This window comes from Oncorhynchus kisutch, unplaced genomic scaffold (genome assembly GCF_002021735.2).
Source record: "Oncorhynchus kisutch isolate 150728-3 unplaced genomic scaffold, Okis_V2 scaffold4048, whole genome shotgun sequence".
Taxonomy (NCBI): Eukaryota; Metazoa; Chordata; class Actinopteri; order Salmoniformes; family Salmonidae; genus Oncorhynchus; species Oncorhynchus kisutch.
The window spans coordinates 167125-189061 of record NW_022265993.1 but is presented as its reverse complement, the minus strand read 5'-3'; the positions used below and the strand labels follow the sequence as shown (position 1 = coordinate 189061).

Sequence of the window (21937 nt, the reverse complement as noted above, 5' to 3'; positions counted from 1 at the left end):
GCCTCCTCAAAACCCATTGGAGAAGGTCAGAGAGTAGGGACCCTGGGCTTTCTCTTCCAATGGATTTTGAGGAGTCGAGGAGAGGACGCAAGGAGTATGCAATTAGATTCTACCACTGTCATCTGGCATGACTTTGACATTTGACTCACAAACCAGAGACAGGCTGTGGGTTGAAATGCTGCATTCAAAACAACCGGGATCTCAGGAATCTCTCACTTCTGAAATCAGTGCGTTCAAGACAACTGGGAACTCTGAGGAGGAGGAACAGCTCAGCTTGGGAAAAGTATTTTGAATGGTCAACCAACTTGGAATTCCATGTCGGAAACTAGGCCATCTTTCTAGAGCTCCTTCTTCTGACCTGAAGATCACTGACGTCATGTTTTGACAGCGTTTTTTCCCCAGTTGTCTTGAAAGCACAATAATCATAGTCATCGGTTGTAATGGATGCCTTTGTTTCCCTCTACACTCACAAACAGAAGGTGTAACCAGACACATCACAGGTGAACTATCCTGGGTTAGTTATAATTATCTTCAGTACACTTGAAGACAGTTACATAAACAACATTTCCCATGATATTGAAACTGAGAAGAGATATTGACATCTAATGATACGGAAACAATGAAAGCATTGATAAAATGCAGTGCATGTCAGCGTTTGCCAAGATTTGGTCAGCTATCACGAGATCCACCAGCATGAGAAACCGGAAGGGAATGGCTAACTAAAAAACGATGATGCGAGTACAATAAAAGGGACGATATTGAAACTAGTGGTGTGCCAAATCACAGATTATAGTTTTTTTTTTTTCTTCTTGTGAATACGATTTTTACTCAATTCCGTATGTTACCGACATGGCAAAAACTCCGTGGATTATTATTTTATCAGTCATTCTCCGGTCATCTCAGGTAAGATAGGCAGTTAGCTGTTATGCTAGCTAAAGCTAGCTAGTTAGCTCACGGTATTTATCATAACAGTACAGAGATAGATGTAGCTAGTTAGCAAGCAAGCCAGGTCCAACTATGTCGACAACTATGTGATATTTATTTCACAAATAATATCGACAACTGGATAATATCACCTTTACATTGTCATTTCGAGTGTATATCCTGTTAGGCAAGTTTGCCATGTTCATGTAGCTAGCTAGCCAATCGCCACCAGCTAAGTTTGCCAGCTGAGTTCTTTCATGGCTTGTCTATGGGGAAGTACCCAACTTTCCAGGCAAGCTTCAGAGTGGAACAGATACTGACAGTGTAATGAAAAAGTGTTACACAGCTAACACTGATCAGTCTCTGAACAAACGATATGTTGTTGTTTCTTATACTTTGTTTACTTTGAAATACATGTTGGTTGTATGTATTTCACTTAGTTACTGTTTTTATTCCACACAGGTGATCTGTCAAGAGGCAATCTTGCACATCTCAAATGGAGCCACAGATAAAGAATACTGCCTGGTCTACAACTCCGTATGGACCAACCTGTCACTCTCACTCAGCGCTGCTGTAAGTCCAGTACAGCAACATCGCCATTCTGATATTCAGCTGCCCTATGCCCCCATTTGCTCCAGCTTCAACTGTGTTAGAGTTTAGTATCTGTTGGTGAACCCACAGAACTTTGTGAACCTCACCTGACATCCAGCCTGCTTTTAGGTGGCTCTGGGATTCAGCCTTGCTACAGTGACAATACATCATAGCTATTAATATATTGATTGTCTAACTGTACCTGTTGTCCTGTGTTAGACTGCGTATCCCCTGGTGAACTTGTCGTCCAGGCTACTGTGTAGCTCTGAAGGGGTGAGCCCAGCCATAGTGAGAGGCAAGGCGGTGGTGGTCATGAGAGGGGGGTGTAACTTCAGCCAGAAGGCTGAGATAGCCCAAGACCTGGGGGCTGCCGCTCTGATCGTTGCCAGCACTAAACCTATGGTAATACTTTGATAATGGATCTACAATGTATTTACAATATATCAATAGTGTTACCTCCAATGTGTTTATGATGCAACACTTAATTTACATCTATGGCATAACATGATAGGCCTACATCTTTGTGTGTTCTTTTTAAGACGTGTTTTGTTTTATCTCTCATTTGATTGCTTCTAAAGAGTCCCCCGGGAGCCAATGTGACAGAGTATGAGAAGGTCCAGATTCCGCTGGCTCTGATGAGATACATGGACTTCCTGGATGCACAGAATGTGAGTTCTCTGATACTGTAGGTCCTCTGGTATAGAGGTCACTACAACTCACTATAAGATATGGTATAGTGCTTATTCACGCTTTCTAATTGACTTGTCATCTACAGTATTTCTTTCAATCAATAAGAATAGACATGAGACACTTGTGTGTGTGTGTCTCAGGTGTGTTAGTGTCTGATCTCTCTGTGTGTTTCTCCAGGTGTTTGGTGAGGAGATGCAGGTTAGGCTGTATGCCCCGGCGGTGCCTGTGCTTGATGCCAGCATTGTGGTCATGCTTCTCATAGGAGTGGTGACTGTTGCTCTGGGAGGCTACTGGAGCGGAGCCTGTGAGAGGTGAGACTGCATACACACACAGGTTTCTTTATTTCCTTCGGAAAAGAACAGCCATGCATGCTGTCCACTCTTCAGCCACTCTACACTCTGTGTAACAGTCTGTGTGTTGTGTGTGTCTGTGTGTCAGAGAGAGGCTGAGTGCGTCTCGAGGAGGAGGAGGAGAGGAGAAGAGTGACAGTGGGGACTTGGCTCTGTACTCTCCCCTAAAGGTGGTCATTTTTGTAGGTCTGATGTGTCTGATGCTGGTACTCATGTACTTCTTCTACAAGTACCTGGGTGAGTCTTTCACTCTGGACAAACACTGCTTAATATATTTGTATTACATTTTCATAATGTATTACGTTTATTAACTATTTATTAACAGTTTTATATGCAAAGCAAACATACCACCCCAGAAGTTGTTAGACACTCAGTGATCGTCTCATAATGAGTTAGTTCAGGAGTATTTTGACACTTTGTGTGTGTGTGTTTTCCAGTGTATGTGATCATCGCCATATTCTGCTTAGCCTCAGCCACCGCCCTCTTCAGCTGTCTGGACGCCCTGTTGGACCTGGCCAAGTGTAGCCCCATGAGGTACACACACACCACACACAGAGAGTCACCATTTTCCTGGGGTTTTCATCCCAATTAAAAAAATAAATCCCCATAACAACATAGTCCCCCCCCCCCCAAATGTCACAGAGAGTCAAGGTTTTCTATAGTAACAACGTACAGTATGATTTCCCTGTTCCACATACATCTGTCCTCCCTGTCTGTTTCTCTGTCTGTTCCACATACATCTGTCCTCCCTGTCTGTTTCTCTATCTGTCCTCCCTGTCTGTTTCTCTGTCTGTTCCATAGACATCTGTCCTCCCTGTCTGTTTCTCTGTCTGTTCCATAGACATCTGCCTTCCCTGTCTGTTTCTCTGTCTGTTCCATAGACATCTGTCCTCCCTGTCTGTTTCTCTGTCTGTTCCATAGACATCTGTCCTCCCTGTCTGTTTCTCTGTCTGTTCCATAGACATCTGTCCTCCCTGTCTGTTTCTCTGTCTGTTCCATAGACAACTCATAGGTCATAGTTTCATATGGAAGTTCTGAAAAGTCAAAAATAAAGAAGTGAATCAGACACATACCAGTCTCCTTGAACATCTCTCTCTCTCACACACACACACACACACACACACACAGACATGCAGACCTTTCTGTGGTTGCTTGCGGTCTTTCTCTCTTCTCCCATGTGTGTTGTGTTCTTCCAGTGTGACGGTCCTGGGTGGGAGTGTATCTGTGAGGTCGGTGCTGCTGTCTGCTGTGTGTGTCACTGTAGCCGTGGTCTGGGGAGTCTACAGGAACGAGGACAGGTACTGTCTATCTCTCTCTCACGCACACTCACTGACACACACACACACTGACACACCCCTTGGGAATTCTGTGGGTGGGACAGGAAGCAGGAAGTGGTGTTTGGGGTGAGGGAGTCTGGAGGACTCGGACGTCATCAGCAGAGTAGAGGTGTGTTGTTGCCGTTAGTTTCGTTTTAGTTTAGTTCAGCATCACTCACTGCCTCATTGACTCTGACTACTGTCTCTGAATGTGTCTCAAATGGTTGGTATAGTGCTACTTATGCTGGTCAAAAGTAGTGCACTTATAGGGAGTAGGGTGCAATTTGAGACGCACTTTCTGACAGACAGAAACTCTTAGTCTCTCTAATTTCCAATAACAGAATAACATCATGGTGGGTAATGTTTGTGTGTGTATTCATACAGGCCAATGACTGTCCTTAGACCTTAGCACAGTAGAAGTATTAGTGGACTGGAGAATTAAATGTCCCCAGGCTACAACAGCAACACACGGTCCACAGCTAATCTCCTATGAAACTTTTCCATGAGCGAAAGCATGGTGGATAAATATAATGTTCTAGAGAATGTGGTTTCACTTCCCTTTCCACCCCCACACATTATAACTCACTCAGATTATACATTTACTCATTCACTGGATCATTACTTGGAAAATGCTCTCATTTCTGCATTTATAAAACTCTAACTAAAACTAAACTAACAATGAATTCCTGGGCCATTTCAGGGTAAAGCACAGGAACCGTTGTCAATGAATTCCTGGGCCATTTCAGGGTAAAGCACAGGAACCGTTGTCAATGGTTGTCCTCATGTTTGTGAGGATGATAAGCTTGACATGCACTTTATAACCTATTTCTTTATTACCTTTATTTAATCAGTTTGGTTATATTTAATAGTTAGTTGACAGGCTGAAGTGTGTTGTTGTAAAAAATGAAGAAAATCAACCTTGTACTCTACTTTATTGCCAGGTGGATCTGGATCCTGCAGGACCTCCTGGGTGTGGCCTTCTGTCTCAACTTCCTGAAGACCATCTCACTGTCCAACTTCAAGGTGAAATCATCACTCTGACCCTCTGATTTCTGATCTTCAGTCACAAAGAGGGCCACTCTCTGGCTGAGGCTGGACACGTCCATAGAGATAGATCACAACTTGGAAATAAACAGTTTTTACATTGACATACACATTGAGGACTTCCACCGTTTTAAAGTAGTCAGCTGGGTGGGATCAGCCAATGAATTATACTCGTGACCAAACATTCCATAACTGCAGGTGGCAGTAGATCACCAACCTTGACTTTATACCTGTTCAGACAACACACTCCAAGTAGCAGTATGCACCATTTCAGTTTGTTTACCAACTCATAGAAGTAGTAGAAGAAAAAGTACTACTTCAAAATGGAGATGGCCTCAATGGCGCTGCCTAGACTCACCGATGCCATAACCGGTCAGGTAAAAAGATGTCGTCTAACTAAGTCTATGGACACGTCTCTAAACATCTGTTCTCTCCCCCTCTCTCCCCCTCACCTGTCTTCCCCTCAACTGACTTCCACCCCCCCCCCCCCTCTCTCTCTCCCCCTCTCAGATCTGTGTGATCCTGTTGAGTCTGCTGCTGTTGTATGATGTGTTCTTTGTCTTCATCACTCCTCTGTTCATGCCGGTGAGTCACTTTCCCTGTTAAATACAGTGCAATGTTATTGTCCTATATTTTTTACTAGAAAGGTTAAATGCATTGTCCCATGTTTTAAATATTTTATATTTACAGAATGGAGAGAGCATCATGGTCCAAGTGGCCCTGGGTCCAGATGCAGCAGGAGAGAAGGTAACCACTCATCTGTCTGCCTGTCTGTCTGTCTGCCTGTCTGCCTGTATGTCTCTCTCTCTGTGTCTGTCAAAACTTGAATCTTCAATCTCTGGATGTTAAGATGGCTTGATTAACAATCAGTAGGGTCAGGAGTTTTCCTTGACTGAGTGTTCCCCGACCCAGTAAACACTCCTGCCCCTAACTAGAATCAGGCGACGTAGCTGGGATCTCATCTGCTGTGTACCGTTGCAGCATTGCGGTGTAGATTAGATTCCTCTCTGGGTCTGAATGGCTGACTGTCTGAGGATGTGTTTCAAATGGCACACTATTCCTTACGTTGTGCATTACTTTTGACCAGAGCGCTATGGGCCCTGATTAAAAGTAGTGCGCTATGTAGGGAATAGAGTGCCATTTGGGATGCAAACTGACTGCGTCTGGTTGGGGTGTTCTGTCTCGACGCAGGGTAACACGGTGGAGGTGCCAGCCGAACCCTCGACTCCATATGAGAAAGTAAGACCCCAGCGCTTTACTCCTCAGCTTCATATGTACATATGTACTGTTAATTATCATATCAATTCATCTCTTTATTACTCAGCTTCATATGTACATATGTACTGTTAATTAACAATTAATCTCTTTACTACTCAGCTTCATATGTACTGTTAATTATCATATCAATTCATCTCTTTACTACTCAGCTTCATATGTACTGTTAATTATCATATCAATTCATCTCTTTACTACTCAGCTTCATATGTACTGTTAATTATCATATCAATTCATCTCTTTACTACTCAGCTTCATAGTTTAGAGCTATATGTTGTTAGTTTTACAAAGACATTGTTTACAAACAATGAAGTGTTATTAACCATTTATGTTATGCTGGGGTAAGACAGTTCTACTAAGTTCATAAGGAATCTATAAGATGTCTTCTTCAAGAATAAATGGGCATTTATATAAATATTGGAGATTGTTCCTTGCTTTGGAAATGTAAACATATGTTTACCATGCCAATAAAGACCCTCAAATTGAAATGGAATTGAATTGAGAGACAGAACATACAGTACATCCCAACCAACTGTCACATGACCGGCTCTTATGTCACAGCTGTGTTAACGTCTGATTCGTCATGTGTAGGGCCAAGTTTTTTTTCCTCAGTTTTATCAAGTAATCCTGGCTCTAACAAACTTTACGATACTATTATACAATATTACACAATCTCAAGTCATTGCATTGTAGCTTAAGTGTTTAAATAATGAGAGGGCTTGATCTGAATTTAATTAAACATTTGTTGTGTGATTTGGTGATGAATGGATTGCTTTCCTGTGTGTCATGTTCATGTCATTAACAAACACTACGGCTTGACAGTTGGCATATTGACATTACATGTATGTCTGTTTTCTGTTTTGTAATGGAACTACTGTAATTGGTTTTGATACAGAGTCTATCATAGTGAATCCTCAGTATGTCTCTCTGTGATTGATTTGAGTTTTAGTTTAGTTTTGGTTGAGCTTTAGTTAACTGTTAGTCAATTGTTATTTAACAGAGTGTTAGATGGTTTTTATTTAATCATTAGTTGACTGTTAGTTGCCTGTTGCCTGTGTTGTCTCCCTGGTAGCTCCCGGTAGTGATGCGTGTTCCACGGTTCTCTGCGTGGACACAGAACCTGTGTGGCATGCAGTTCTCCATCCTGGGCTATGGGGACATCATCGTACCAGGTGAGATAAACATGCTTGCATCCCGAATGGCATCCTATGCCCTATATAGTGCACTACTTTTGACCACAGCTAGGGTTGCAAAGGGGGGGTATATTACTGTAAACATTTGTATTTTATCAGATACCATCTAGTGGGCTTTTTGGGTACTTCAGATTATCTATATACAATAAAATATATACAATGACAATTATAAAACATTATCCTAAATATGAACCATCAACTTAGTGAATACCATTAGTGTTTATCAGGAGGGTTTCAGCATGAAATATCCTTCTATTTATTTAACTATGCTAATATGTCTTTGTTGTCAATGTTTTGGTGCCAAACTGGTGACAGCTGTGAAGAAAGTCAATAGTTGGAAGAGTTGCAGAGTTAATTGAAAAAAAATGCCATTGTTGTTGAAATGCTTTTCTCATTATTATTATATATTTTTTTCTTGAACCATATGGTCTATCCACTGGAAACTCATGGACAATATGGACACAGAAAAATGACCATAGATTATCTGTTAATTACCAAAATGACAGAAGATTCTGGTAACTTTGGTAAATTACCGGTAGCTTTGCAACAATAACCAGAGCCCCTATGGCTCCATGTTTCTAGACAATGATCTAAGGTCAGTATTATGCTTCCCTCTATAATGGTTATAATTAGGATGTGTGGAGTGTAAGCTGATCCTAGATCTGTTCATAAGGTAATTTTCTTCCTGGTGTGATCTAAAGCTTCAGTATCAGCTCCATCTTCACACCCTTCTGTTCTGCCTTCTCATTGGACGATAGCTTCAGACCTTCATATATTCTGTTTGCTGATTTGTCCAACAGGTCTTCTTGTGGCCTATTGCAGCAGGTTTGATGTGTGGGTCAACAGCCCCAAGAAGATCTACCTTTTCTGCTGCTGCATAGGTAACGATATGGACATTATCAATCTGTTACTGATCATTATCATCATCGTGTTGATCATCTCCTCTCCACCCCTCCCCTAGCCTATCTGTGTGGTATGGTTTTGACGTTTGCGGTGATGTTGGTGACTAAGATGGGGCAGCCAGCCCTGCTCTACCTGGTTCCATTCACCCTGCTAGGATCTGCACTGTTGGCCTGGAGGAGAGGGGAGATGAGGCAGTTCTGGAACGGGACCACATACGAGGTGAGAGGACAAGACACTTTTCCTTAGCTGGTGGGGATTCTATTTATTTTATTACATTTAATTGAATATTTCATAACTTCAAAGGGTTTGGGCCTAATTCAATTTGAATTCACACAACTCAGGAAATGAATTAAAATTTGATTATACATGTTTTTGTTCTCATGTATTTCTAATATGGAGGGTTGTTATACAGTAGTGTGTGATGTAATGATGATGATTTAATCTCCATCAGGTGTTGGACTCCACCAGGGAACCCTTACTGCCAGGTGTGCTTTCACCCCCTGACCTCTAACCCCTGAGGCCAGTAAGGGCTACTCACGCACTCTTCTACTGCATCCTCCCCGCCATCTAGCTACCCTATGTCTCTAGACTAGCATTATGTTTTCTTCTTACACAGCCTTTCAGCCTTTACTACAAACCTTTAGCAAATCAAAAACATAACACTGGAATGTCAACTTCAGTTATTTGTAATATCATGTTACATACTCAGACCAGCAGTACCCGATGTGGTCACTAGATGTCACTAGAGTCCTGGAAATGCCAGTGGCGCCACAGATTTCACTCTAGGTTGGACACACACACACATTTTGGTTAGAAAGTCTGTTTCTATTGTTTTATTTCTTTAGTCTGTTTGTCAATGTCTGCATCCCTTAATTTTTTCCCAACAGCCGTCCATCTCTCCTAACCAGAGTACGACCATCTCATAACGTTTTTATGAGTTTGAATTTTCCCCGTGCAGCTGTGTTTAATTCAGAGGGGGAGTTGCCACGTGGGAGCTTTGTTTGTTGTTTATGTTTTGTCATGTGCATGTCATCATGCTTTCTGTAAACCTGTGGTTTGCTTCTGTTCAGAAGGGTGAACATTTCAGTTAGAAATGCAATGCATAGAACAGACAGATAGAACAGACACAATATACTATTATCTATGACAACAAAGATAAATGTCTGTTCTACATGAACGTTCTGTACAGTTTCACCCTCCTGAATAAGCAAATCAGACTGTCTGTTGGCTACTGGACTAAGCTTTATGTTGTATGACATATGTCTGTCTTATACTGATAAACTCCTCTCCTCCTCTCTGTTCCCTCTCCTCCACTCCCTCTCCTAGATGGAACACCAGACTCTGGCAGCGGAGGAAGAAAGTGCTGACTACAGCTGATCTATGAGCCAACTAACAAACCAATCGCAGGGGCTCTTTTCTACTCTTCAAATCAAGCATCTAGTTTATCATCCATGGAATGCAAGGGAAATACTATAGCTAGTCTATCAATCAATAAGGATTTATACTGGGGAGGGGTAAGGGGTTAGGGGTATGGGTTGTACAGTGTGGGTCTCTGTTGATTGGACAGTGAGACAGTTTAATTTGAGAAGCTTACTAGTGGCTAAGAATGCAGTGGCTAGCTAGTGGCTATAATATTAAAATGATGCCTAAACTGTGTTGCCTTGGTAAACGATGCAAGTGATTTATTGAGAAAGCACTTTAATACTCATGTTGGCAGGTATTGGGGGATTTTAAATTTAAAGTTAGACTGTAGGTGAAGATAGATTATTTTTTTTGTTTTCTTCAATAACAGCTGTTCTGGGGTTTTCTGTATAACTTGTTTGTTTTATTGAGAAACACAATCTTTGATTGCTTTTGTTGCCTTAAATTAGTCCAATCTGATTTGAGCTCTGTGTGTTCTTATTATGTGTTCTATGGCCTGTACTTTATCTAACACTTCATGTCTTTTTAAAGCTCACAGTTAACTATGACATAACTGATTGAAATAATTATAGACTCTAACAAAAACTCACTGTATAAGTTGAATCAGCTGTGTTACTGCCTGGCTGGAGCAAAAGCCTGCACCCACACTGGCCCTTTGCAGATATCTTTGTCCACCTGTGAGCTAGGTCACTGTGGGGATGGGGCTGGTCAGTGTTACATGGCTCTGTACCTGTACTTGTTACCACCGGTACTTTAGAAAGAGCAACAATTGAGTTAGTGATCTGAGTTTGGAAAGGCACTGACTGACTGCTGAGCCCATGGTACCCATTAATGAGAGTGAGAAAGAGGGAGGGTGGGGGAGGAAGGCCTGGGAAGAGTGAGGAGGGAGGAAGGCCTGGGAAGAGTGAGGAGGGAGGAAGGCCTGGGAAGAGTGAGGAGGGAGGAAGGCCTGGGAAGAGTGAGGAGGGAGGAAGGCCTGGGAAGAGTGAGGAGGGAGGAAGGCCTGGGAAGAGTGAGGAGGGAGGAAGGCCTGCGAAGAGTGAGGAGGGAGGAAGGCCTGCGAAGAGTGAGGAGGGAGGAAGGCCAGGGAAGAGTGAGGGGGGAGGAAGGCCTGCGAAGAGTGAGGAGGGAGGAAGGCCTGCGAAGAGGGAGGAAGGCCTGCGAAGAGTGAGGAGGGAGGAAGGCCTGCGAAGAGTGAGGAGGGAGGAAGGCCTGCGAAGAGTGAGGGGGGAGGAAGGCCTGCGAAGAGTGAGGAGGGAGGAAGGCCTGCGAAGAGTGAGGAGGGAGGAAGGCCAGGGAAGAGTGAGGGGGGAGGAAGGCCAGGGAAGAGTGAGGAGGGAGGAAGGCCTGGGAAGAGTGAGGAGGGAGGAAGGCCAGGGAAGAGTGAGGGGGGAGGAAGGCCAGGGAAGAGTGAGGGGGGAGGAAGAGTGAGGAGGGTGGGGGAGGAAGGCCTGGGAAGAGTGAGGAGGAAGGCCTGGGAAGAGTGAGGAGGGTGGGGGAGGAAGGCCTGGGAAGAGTGAGGAGGGTGGGGGAGGAAGGCCTGGGAAGAGTGAGGAGGGAGGGGGAGGGCGAGAATAGCAGGGAAAGAGAAAGGGAGGGAGATGGAGAGATCAAACTTGGACAGTACAGTAAAGAGGGAGAATGAGAGGGAGGTGGCTTTTTGTACTGTTGCAAAATGTAATTTTTGGGGGGTTCATCTGTGGAGTTCGTCATGTTTCAGCCTGTTGTAGCTTATTACTGGTGACTTGCCACTTATTGCCTACGTACCAGTCAGATTAAGAATGAGAAGAATGTAGATCTACCACATTGACCTAGAAACATGTTTACAGTACAGGCTTACTCCGGTTGCAAAATATACTTATCAAAACACTCATCCCATGGCAATACACTTTAATATCAATGCGGGGATTAATCAATCAAATAATATATCAATATTCAGGTATTTGACCCCCCCCCCCCCCGGTCATGTGACGTGCTCAGTGCTCGGGGGCTGACTCAGCTGGCTTCGTCACGCAGCGGCGTCAGTTCAGAGTCGCACAATTATGAAAAGGCAACCTTCCGCTGGAGCTGCAGCTAGGGCAGATTTCACCAGCGACAACTGGACTTTCCTTCCAAGGCTAACAGAAAAGAACACCGCCGATAGATGGATAACGACATCGGAGAAGCTCTTCCTGAGTCTCAACGGTGAAAAGAATGGTACGAGATCCAACCAAAGTGTTCTTCTGCGGTTTTTTTTATCCAGTAGAATGTTTGAGGTAGAATGTGAGCTTCTAGAATGTCAGGTCGGAGGATCGAGCGAGTCGAGGAAGGAGATATGAGTAGTTGGTAGTTATTTACATGCTAGGTGATTGTCAAGAAGATCATGATCAGTTGGTATTGCGTACTTGTGTTTAACTATCTATCTACAATAACGTTGGATATGGTTCAGTGGCTAGCCTTTGCCACCGACATCTGGGTAAAACATCTGGGCACCTTTTGCATTGGTAGTAAAAAGGCATCGGCCGAACGTTCGCTGAAATGCAGACTGCGGCTGGCTGAGTAGCGATGCCGCGGCTAGGTAGTTGAGCTAGCTAACGTTCGCATTACCATCCATCCACAATGGCGTTAGATGCTAACTAGTGAGCCAGCTCCAGTTAGCTCTGTGCGCCAACGGACTTGAGTACAAAGCGATGTGAATGCAGAGCCATGCCAACTCGTGCGTGCACTCGTGCGATGACTTGACAAAGTTGGATTCCAAGAAAAGGGGTGGAGATGACATTGTCCCGGAGAGACAGTACTGGGACCCAAAATTCAAGGCTTGCCTTTATCAGTCTTGACTAGCTAGAAAATTAGCCTACTAGTTTTCATTTTGCGTAAATTATCAGAGATTGTGTCGCTAACTCGTGGTATTGTTGTCTTTGCTATGGCATGTTGTCATTAAACAATAGCTTAGCCAGCTACATTAGCTTACGAATTTCTGTCTTTGTGGAACCCCCGAGGGGAATCAGTCTCTGGATTGTTCCTCATCTAGTTAACCACCACAGACTAGCATAGTTAAGCTATATATAATGGTTTGAAACTTCTGATCAGCTTGTCATCAGACCGCTAAAAGTCAGTTGAAAACACACCAGACTTTTTAAAGGCATCTCTCTTGAAGAGTTTCAGGCTACATCGGGCCACTGTCAAGTCGCCGCCGGTTCGCGGTTTGGACAGACAGATGCTGCATGTGGCGTCACTAATTGTGCGCGGTGGTCTGGTTGTCATGCTGCTGTGTGTGATGCTTTGTTGTAGTCCGCATGTGTTCACTGTCCAGCGGTTTACCAGGCCAGATGAATGCATGCAGGCTACAGGATATAGAACGGAAACCAGCAAATGGTCCCCGATATAATAGAACATAATTTAATAAAACAATATAACCACATAAGTCCTACTTCCATCTGTTTTAGACTACAGGGGATCATTAGACCACGCATCGATTTTTTTTGCAAGTGTCAAAGGCCTTTATACAGCTCTGTCCATTCTATACTGAACAAAAATATAAACACAACATGTAAAGTGTTGGTTTCATGAGCTGAAATAGAAGATCCCAGAAATGTTCCATACACAAAAAGCTTATTTCTCTAAAATGTGTTTCCATCCCTGTTAGTAAGCATTTCTCCTTTGCCAAGATAATCCATCTACCTGACAGGTGTGGCATATCAAGATGCCAATTAAACAGCATGATCACTACACAGGTGCACCTTGTGCTGGGGACAATAAAAGGCCACTCTAAAATGTGCAGGTTTGTTACACAATACAATGCCACAGATGTTTTAAGTATTGAGGGAGCAAGCAATTGGCATGCTGACTGCAGGAATGTCCACCAGAGCTGTTTCCAGAGAATTTAATGTTAATTTCGCTACCAGAAACTGCCTCCAACGTTATTTTAGAGAATTTGGCAGGCCACATAACTGCAGACCACGTGTATGGGTGAGTGGTTTGCTGATGTCAACATTGTGAACAGAGTGCCCCATGGTGGCGGTGGGGCTAGTGTTGTATGGGCAGGCTTAAGCTACGGACAACGACACAATTGGATTTTATCGATGGCAATTTGAATGCACAGATACTGTGATGAGATCCTGAGGCCCATTGGTGTGCCATTCATCTGCCACCATCTTGTTTCAGCATGATAATGCACAGCCCCATGTCGCAAGGATCTTTACAGAATTCTTGGAAGTTGATATTGTCCCAGTTCATCCATGGCCTGCATACTCAGCAGGCATGTCACCCGTCGAGCATGTTTGGGATGCTCTGGATCGACGTGTACGACAGCGTGTTCCAGTTCCCGCCAATATCCAGCAACTTCGCGCAGCCATTGAATAGGAGTGGGACAACATTCCACAGGCCACAATCAACATCCTGATCAACACAATGTGAATCAGATGTGTCGCGCTGCATGAGGAAAATAGGGGTCACACCAGATACTGACTGGTTTTCTGATCCATGCCCCTACCTTTTTTTAAAGGTATCTGTGACCTACAGATGCATATCTGTATTCCCAGTCATGTGACATCCATAGATTAGGGCCTTAAACATGTATGTCAATTGACTGATATCTCTATATGAACTGTAACTCAGTCAAATCTTTGTTGCATGTTGCGTTTATTTCAGTTTATTTATTTATTTATTTTTTTATTTTACCTTTATTTAACCAGGCAAGTCAGTTAAGAACACATTCTTATTTTCAATGACGGCCTGGGAACAGTGGGTTAACTGCCTGTTCAGGGGCAGAACGACAGATTTGTACCTTGTCAGCTCTGGGGTTTGATCTCACAACCTTCCGGTTACTAGTCCAACGCTCTAACCACTAGGCTACCCTGCCGCCCAGTAAGGACTTGATGGCGGTGGGTTGAATACTGGGTGTAGGAAAACCAGTCCTGTCTGAACCTGTCATTTCCTTGATGGAGTGAGTGAATGTTATCATTTGTGTTCTCTCAAAGTTCTTCCTCCCTCTGCATCATAATGCAGGTTGTTGTAATGCTACTCCTTGTCAGTGTAATGGTCACAGAAGGTTCATGAATAATTCATTACAAAGACCTATTATGATGCATCGCTATCACTTTTTTACAAGACCTCTAGGTGCCTCTTAAATGGAACTATTTTCCCTATAAAGTGTACTACATAGCAGTACACTATATAGGGAATATGGTGCCATTGGGACACAGCCCTAGGTTGTGGACACCAACCATGGGTTTTCCAGAAGAGCCTGGTTCTGCAATAAGTTCTGGCCAGGGCAGGTGTTGTGGAACTGCTCCTTGTTTCCCTCAGTCCCTGTCCCCTTTCAGCCTGTCACATGCCTCAGCTTACAGCCACTTAGCACGTTGTAGCAATAGGGTGGTTTACCGTAGCCCTGCTGCAGTCAGGCCAGCGCTGCAGAGACATGCTGAGTACGTGTGACTGTCTCGAAGATCGGCCACCCTGATTTTAAATTTAAAAACTCACTGATCTACAAATAATTTTGCATCCCAAATAAATGTGTTTAAAATGTATGGGACCTGGACAGTAACTTGCAGGGCAAGCCTCCTGGAATGCACCCCCTGACTGTCAGTTTGCTAGAGGGCTAATCATGGACCAAAGGAGACTACTACTGTATAGCAGTCTGGCCTGTTCTATATACAGTAAGTAGTGTATAGACTGTTATCACTGCCTTCACTACTTCACGCAGTGACACAGTATAGTAGTGAAGGCGGCAGTGTTCTTGTGAAGTAGCAGTAGCATCACTAGCTATCCTCCTGTTCTACCTTATTCACTCTGAGAAAAGAGTCTCTTATATTACACTACTATGCCTACAAGGGCTCCCTGGGAGTGTGAACTGAAGGCTCGTCACACTGTTGTCCCGTGACTTTTCACATGGCTTCACACTTGGCTTCGTTTCAAGTTTGATTAGTCACATGGACAGGTACAGTGAAATGCTTAACTTGCCAGCCCTACCCAACAGGACAGTATTCAATGTCAAAATAGTATAATTAATAGGAATACATAAATAGAAGAATGTAAGTTATATACAGGGTCAATGCCAGTACCACATTTACAATGTGCAGGAATACTGGAGTAGTTAAGGTTGATATGTACATGTAGGCAGGGATCAGGAGGAAGTGACTGGTGACATGATTAATAATAATAATAATAATAGTAAACAATATGGCAGCCATATAATGATGTGTGTGTGTGTGTGTGTGTGCTAGAGTGTCAGTGTATGTGTGATAGGTGAATATACATGTAAATAGGAGTAATGGTGACCAGTAGCAGGATAAATATACAGTACCAGATACACCTACTCATTCAAGGGTTTTTCTTGATTTTTACTATTTTCTACACTGTAGAATAATAGTGAAGACATTACCTGGATTTCTACATAAATTTGACATTGTCACAACAAACAGAGTGCGCTTAAACTAATAACACACATTATTGTATTTTTCTTTAAACTTTCACATTGTAGGTTGGGAAAAGTATGTGAACCCCTAGACTAAGACTTCTCCAAAAGCTAACCTGGAGTCAGGAGTCGGCTAACCTGGAGTCAGGAGTCGGCTAACCTGGAGTCAGGAGTCGGCTAACCTGGAGTCAGGAGTCGGCTAACCTGGAGTCAGGAGTCGGCTAACCTGGAGTCAGGAGTCGGCTAACCTGGAGTCAGGAGTCGGCTAACCTGGAGATGTTGGTTGGAGCTGCCTTGCCCAATAAAGACACTCACAAAAGAGTGAGTTTGCTATTTACAAGAAGCATTGCCTGATGTGAACCATGCCTCGACCAAAAGAGATCTCAGAAGACCTAAGTTTAAGAATGGTTGACTTGCATAAAACTGGAAAGGGTTACATAAGTATCTCTAAAAGCCTTTATATTCATCAGAACGGTAAGACAAATTGTCTATAAATGGAGAAAGTTCAGCACTGTTGCTACTCTCCCTAGGAGTGGCCGTCCTGCAAAGATGACTACAAGAGCACAGCGCTACTGGCAAAATGATTCTGTGGACAGCAGAAACTACAGTTGAGGAGTTTGGAAGGAACACACAACACTATGTGTTGAGGAAAAAGGCACAGCACACCAACATCAAAACATCATCCCAACTGTATCCCAAACTATGGTTGAGGGATCATCATGGTTTGGGGCTGCTTTACTGCCTCAGGGACTGGACAGCTTGCTATCATCAACGGAAAAATGTATTCCCAAGTTTATCAAGATGATTTGCAGGAGAATGTAAGGCTCATCTGTCCGTCAACAGACGTTAGGTGATGCAACAGAATGGCTTGAACAGAAGGAAAATAGGCTTTCTGGAGTGGCCCAGTCAGTCCTGACCTCGACCCGATTGAGATGCTGTGGCATGACCTCGAGCAGTTCACACCAGACATCCCAACAATATTGCTGAACTAAAACAGTTTTGTAAAGAGGAATGGTCCAACATTCCTCCTGACCATTGTGCAGGTCTGATCCGCAACTACAGAAAACATTTGGTTGAGGTTATTGCTGCCAAAGGAAGGTCAAGCAGTTATTAAATCCAAGGGTTCACATACTTTTTCTTTCCACTGTAAGTCCTGGATGGCTGGGACCTCGCCCCCTGTAATGCACTGAGCTGTCTGCACAACCCTCGGTAGGGCCTTCCGTCTGCAGTTGCAATACTAGATGGTAATACAAGCAGTCAGGATGCTCTCCATAGTGCAGCTGTAAAAGTTCCCAAGGATCTGAGTGGCCATTCCAAATGGTTTCAACCTAAGGGAGAGGAGGTGCTGCCGGGCCGCCTTCACCACCGTGCTGGTGTGAGAGGACCATGTTAAGTCCTCAGTGATGTGGACACAGAGGAACTTGACCCTCTCCACTGTGGCCCCGTGGATGAGGGGTGTGCTCCCGCCCCAGTTTCCTGTAGTCCACCATCAGCTCCTTAGTCCCGCTGACGTTGAGAGAGTTTAACCTGCTTGAGGCAGCCATCTACAGCCAGCTATAGATACTTTAACAACATTATCATATCATGTAGCTACAGTTAATATAAATAACATTATCATGTTGTGTGGTAATAGGACTTATAACATTATCATGTTGTGTGGTAATAGGACTTATAACATTATCATGTTGTGTGGTAATAGGACTTATAACATTATCATGTTGTGTGGTAATAGGACTTATAACATTATCATGTTGTGTGGTAATAGGACTTATAACATTATCATGTTGTGTGGTAATAGGACTTATAACATTATCATGTTGTGTGGTAATAGGACTTATAACATTATCATGTTGTGTGGTAATAGGACTTATAACATTATCATGTTGTGTGGTAATAGGACTTATAACATTATCATGTTGTGTGGTAATAGGACTTATAACATTATCATGTTGTGTGGTAATAGGACTTATAACATTATCATGTTGTGTGGTAATAGGACTTATAACATTATTATGTTGTGTGGTAATAGGACTTATAACATTATTATGCCATGTTGATGACTGTAGTACTTTTTGCTTTAGCTATGAGATCAATCATAGTGACAGCCTGAATCTTATCTTTTCCAATGTCAAAGCTTATTGACCTTCATTAATGCTGTAAAATGTCAGGCAATGATTGGAGTTGTATTACAACTCTGGGTCATTGAGGGCAGTAGTTTATGGTGTTTTATGAAGAGCAGTGCAGACATTTAAGGACGTGTTTATGGTAGTGTCTACAATAAATGTTGATTTATTATGAAGGGAGGAGAGCGATAGTTCCCTTAGAGTAGACTCCACTGTGCAACTGATACGGACCGTGCCACTACCTACCCGGGGAAGTGGGGCCGTGCCACTACCTACCCGGGGAAGTGGGGCCGTGCCACTACCTACCCGGGGAAGTGGGGCCGTGCCAATACCTACCCGGGGAAGTGGGGCCGTGCCACTACCTACCCGGGGAAGTGGGGCCGTGCCACTACCTACCCGGGGAAGTGGGGCCGTGCCACTACCTACCCGGGGAAGTGGGGCCGTGCCACTACCTACCCGGGGAAGTGGGGCCGTGCCACTACCTACCCGGGGAAGTGGGGCCGTGCCACTACCTACCCGGGGAAGTGGGGCCGTGCCACTACCTACCCGGGGAAGTGGGGCCGTGCCACTACCTACCCGGGGAAGTGGGGCCGTGCCACTACCTACCCGGGGAAGTGGGGCCGTGCCACTACCTACCCGGGGAAGTGGGGCCGTGCCACTACCTACCCGGGGAAGTGGGGCCGTGCCACTACCTACCCGGGGAAGTGGGGCCGTGCCACTACCTACCCGGTGAAGTGGGGCCGTGCCACTACCTACCCGGGGAAGTGGGGCCGTGCCACTACCTACTGGTGTAGGGTGAAGAGGGACTGGGGAGAGGTTTGTCCTTAACAACGTTGTCAACCAGGTAGGTCATACAGGTCCTAGTTTTGTCGTACCTGGACTACTGTCCATTTATGGTCAGATGCCACAAAGAGGGACTTAAGAAAAGTACAACTGGCCCAGAACAGGGCAGTGCGGCTGGCCCTTAAATGTACACAGAAACTAATGTGTCAATCTCTCCAGGCTCAGGTAATTGGACTGGACTGATGTGATTTGAGTAGAGGAACGATTGACTTCATTACTACTTGTATTTGTGAGAAGTGTTGACATGTTGAATGCACAGAGCTGTCTGTTTAAACTACTAGTACACAGATCAGACACCCATGCATACCCCACCAGACATGCCACCAGAGGTCTCTTCAGTCCCCAAGTCCAGAACAGATTATGGGAGGAGCACAGTACTACAAAGAGCCATGACAACATGGAACTCTATTCCACATCAAGTAACTGATGCAAGCAGTAAAATTCAATAAAATAAAGATAATAATACACGTTATGGAACAGCGGGGACTGTGAAGAGACACACACACACACACACACAATATCATACTCACTATACACACATGTACACATGGAGTTTGTGTTGTGGGTCTGTGGTAGTAGAGTTGTGGCCTGAGGGGGCACACTTAATGTGTTGTGGGTCTGTGGTAGTAGAGTTGTGGCCTGAGGGGGCACACTTAATGTGTTGTGGGTCTGTGGTAGTAGAGTTGTGGCCTGAGGGGGCACACTTAATGTGTTGTGAAATGTATTTTGATGTTTACATTGTATTATAATGTATATTACTGCCTTCATGTTGCTGGACCCCAGAAAGCGTAGCTGCTGACGTGGCAGCAGCTAATAGGGATCCTTAGTAAATATAAATACTGGTGTATGTTGAAGTTGCCCCTAGATGCTAGTCAGTTTTTCATTTTCTGTCCCTCACTAATGGCAAAGGTTGCGATTGCATTGTTGGGAAGGGCCTGTAAGTAAGCATTAGTTACTCTACACCCATTGGTTACAAAGCATTTGACAAATAACATTTGATTTGATGGAGGAGGGGAAGCTAATCCTACATATTCACCGGGGGGAAACTTCACCCCAGTGTGTACCTACTCTCTAGGTATCCTGTTGTCTCTTGTGACAGGCTAGTTACATGGGCCTACATGTTAACATGTTCCGTATCTCAATTGGGTTGAGGTCGTGTGATTGTGGAAGCTAGATCATCTGATGTAGCGCTCCATCACTCTCCTTCTTGGTCAAATAGCCCTTACACAGTCTGGAGGTGTGTTGGGTCATTGTTGAAAAACAAAATATATATTCCCACTAAGGGCAAACCAGATGGGATTGTGTATCGCTGCAGAATGCTGTGGTAGCCATGCTGGTTAAGTGTGCCTTGAATTCTAGTTCATTAGCGTTATCGGCCATAATCGGTGTCCAAAAATGCTGATTGCAGTCAGCATGCCAATTGCACACTCCCTCAAACCTTGAGACATTTGTGGCATTGTGTTGTGTGACAAAACTGCACATTTTAGAGTGGCCTTTTTATGTCCCCAGCACAAGGTGAACCTGTGTAATGATCATGCTGTTTCATCAGCTTCTTGATATGTGTCACCTGTCATGTCACCTGTCATGTAGATGGATTATCTTGGTAAAGGAGAAATGCTCACTAACAGGGATGTAAACGGATGTGTGCAAAATATGAGAGCAAAAGGCCTCTAGGATCTTTTATTTCAGCTCATGAAACATGGGACCCACACTTTACATGTTGCATTTTATATTTTTGTTCAGTGTAGTTCCTCCCCTCTGTTATCTCCTTATCTCTCCCTTGTGGTGTGTCCACCTAATCCTTCTGTCTTTGTTTTAGTAATATTAATAATGCCTATTTAGAGGTGAGAAAGATAGCGGTCTGTCTGTGTCTGCTACAGAGGCAAGGCCAGTGTGCAAACCACTTTATGTGAGAGGTAAGCCTATTCACCCAGCCTCTCGTAGAGGACAAAGGAAGGTGATTTGAAGCATTTTCAATTATCTTTATTGTAAAAAATAAAAAAACGCAGAGCATTTTTCAATCAACACTGGCCTTCTGAAGATGACTCAACACCTCTTTTACACTTACTTTTTTTGTCATATAGCAGACGCTGTTATCCAGAGCAACTTACACAAGCAATTAGGGTTAAGTACCTTGCTCAAGGGCACAGCGACAGATTTTTCACCTAGTCGGCTCTGGGAATTGAACCAGCGACCTTTCAGTTACTGGTCCAACGTTCTTAACCAATAGGCTACCTGCCTTTTTACAAATTCTCCTGTTTGACCCTGAGATTCTCAGCTTTGTCATGTGCCTTGCCTGGACCGCCAGCCTGGCAGGTAACAACAGTATAAACTGTCTCTTGTTATTAACACCCCAGCACCACTACTTCATGCTAATGTCTTCTCTCTCTCCCACTGTTTATAGACTCATTATGAGTGTGAGAACAGGCTGACTGGCCAGATGTTATCTGGAATTCTATGAGTCAGTCAGGCATGTTGGCCAGAGGAGTGCGAGAGGAGAGGTTAACTAGGGCTGCAGGCCAGGGCTGTGGTGTGAATTTAGCCACCTTCCTCTGTCACTGCCACAGCCCTCCGACCTGGGAAACGGGTTGGAGAGTGGGTGGGGAGTTGGGTGCTTCGTGAGGGTTGGAGAGTGGGTGGGGAGTTGGGTGCTTCGTGAAACCGACTCATGTCGTCAGAAGGTAAAGGGTCAACAGAGGTGTGTGTGTGTGTGTGTGTGTGTGTGGAAATGGGGCTGGTTAATTTCCTACAGGAAGACTAAGTGGCCAAAAAGAGCCCTTCCTCTGTTTGGCAGAGAAAGAGGGAGGGAGGTAAGGGTAGAGCTAGTGACGAGGGAGGTAGAGTGAGCGAGGGAGGTAGAGTGAGCGAG

General features: G+C 44.2%; 1 protein-coding gene across 5 annotated transcripts; it reads left to right on the top strand.

Moving 5' to 3' along the window:
• Window positions 1–501: 501 nt before the first annotated feature.
• Window positions 502–10172, top strand: LOC109880294 (signal peptide peptidase-like 2A). 5 transcript variants are annotated; one of them, XM_031822030.1, is made up of 17 exons: window positions 666–903; window positions 1387–1497; window positions 1735–1917; window positions 2094–2183; window positions 2383–2516; window positions 2644–2792; window positions 2993–3089; window positions 3752–3853; window positions 4813–4894; window positions 5426–5500; window positions 5606–5662; window positions 6107–6154; window positions 7263–7362; window positions 8184–8264; window positions 8345–8505; window positions 8738–8771; window positions 9613–10172. In XM_031822030.1, the coding sequence occupies exons 1-17, from the start codon at window positions 850–852 to the stop codon at window positions 9651–9653; spliced, it is 1599 nt and encodes a 532-aa protein (XP_031677890.1). In that variant the 5' UTR covers window positions 666–849; the 3' UTR covers window positions 9654–10172. The 5 variants fall into 5 exon arrangements, with proteins under 5 accessions (XP_031677893.1, XP_031677890.1, XP_031677892.1 ...); XM_031822031.1 differs by having other exon boundaries at window positions 698–903; window positions 8738–8809; XM_031822033.1 differs by lacking the exon at window positions 6107–6154 and having other exon boundaries at window positions 502–903.
• The last annotated feature ends 11765 nt before the right edge of the window (window positions 10173–21937 follow it).

What these genes read in the sequence shown, in the direction of transcription:
- LOC109880294 (XM_031822030.1), top strand. Translation starts at nt 850, where the DNA reads ATGGCAAAAACTCCGTGGATTATTATTTTATCAGTCATTCTCCGGTCA. An exon ending in ACTTCCTGGATGCACAGAAT is followed by an intron (nt 2,184 to 2,382) that starts GTGAGTTCTCTG and finishes GTGTTTCTCCAG; the next exon opens with GTGTTTGGTGAGGAGATGCA. An exon ending in TCACTCCTCTGTTCATGCCG is followed by an intron (nt 5,501 to 5,605) that starts GTGAGTCACTTT and finishes TTATATTTACAG; the next exon opens with AATGGAGAGAGCATCATGGT.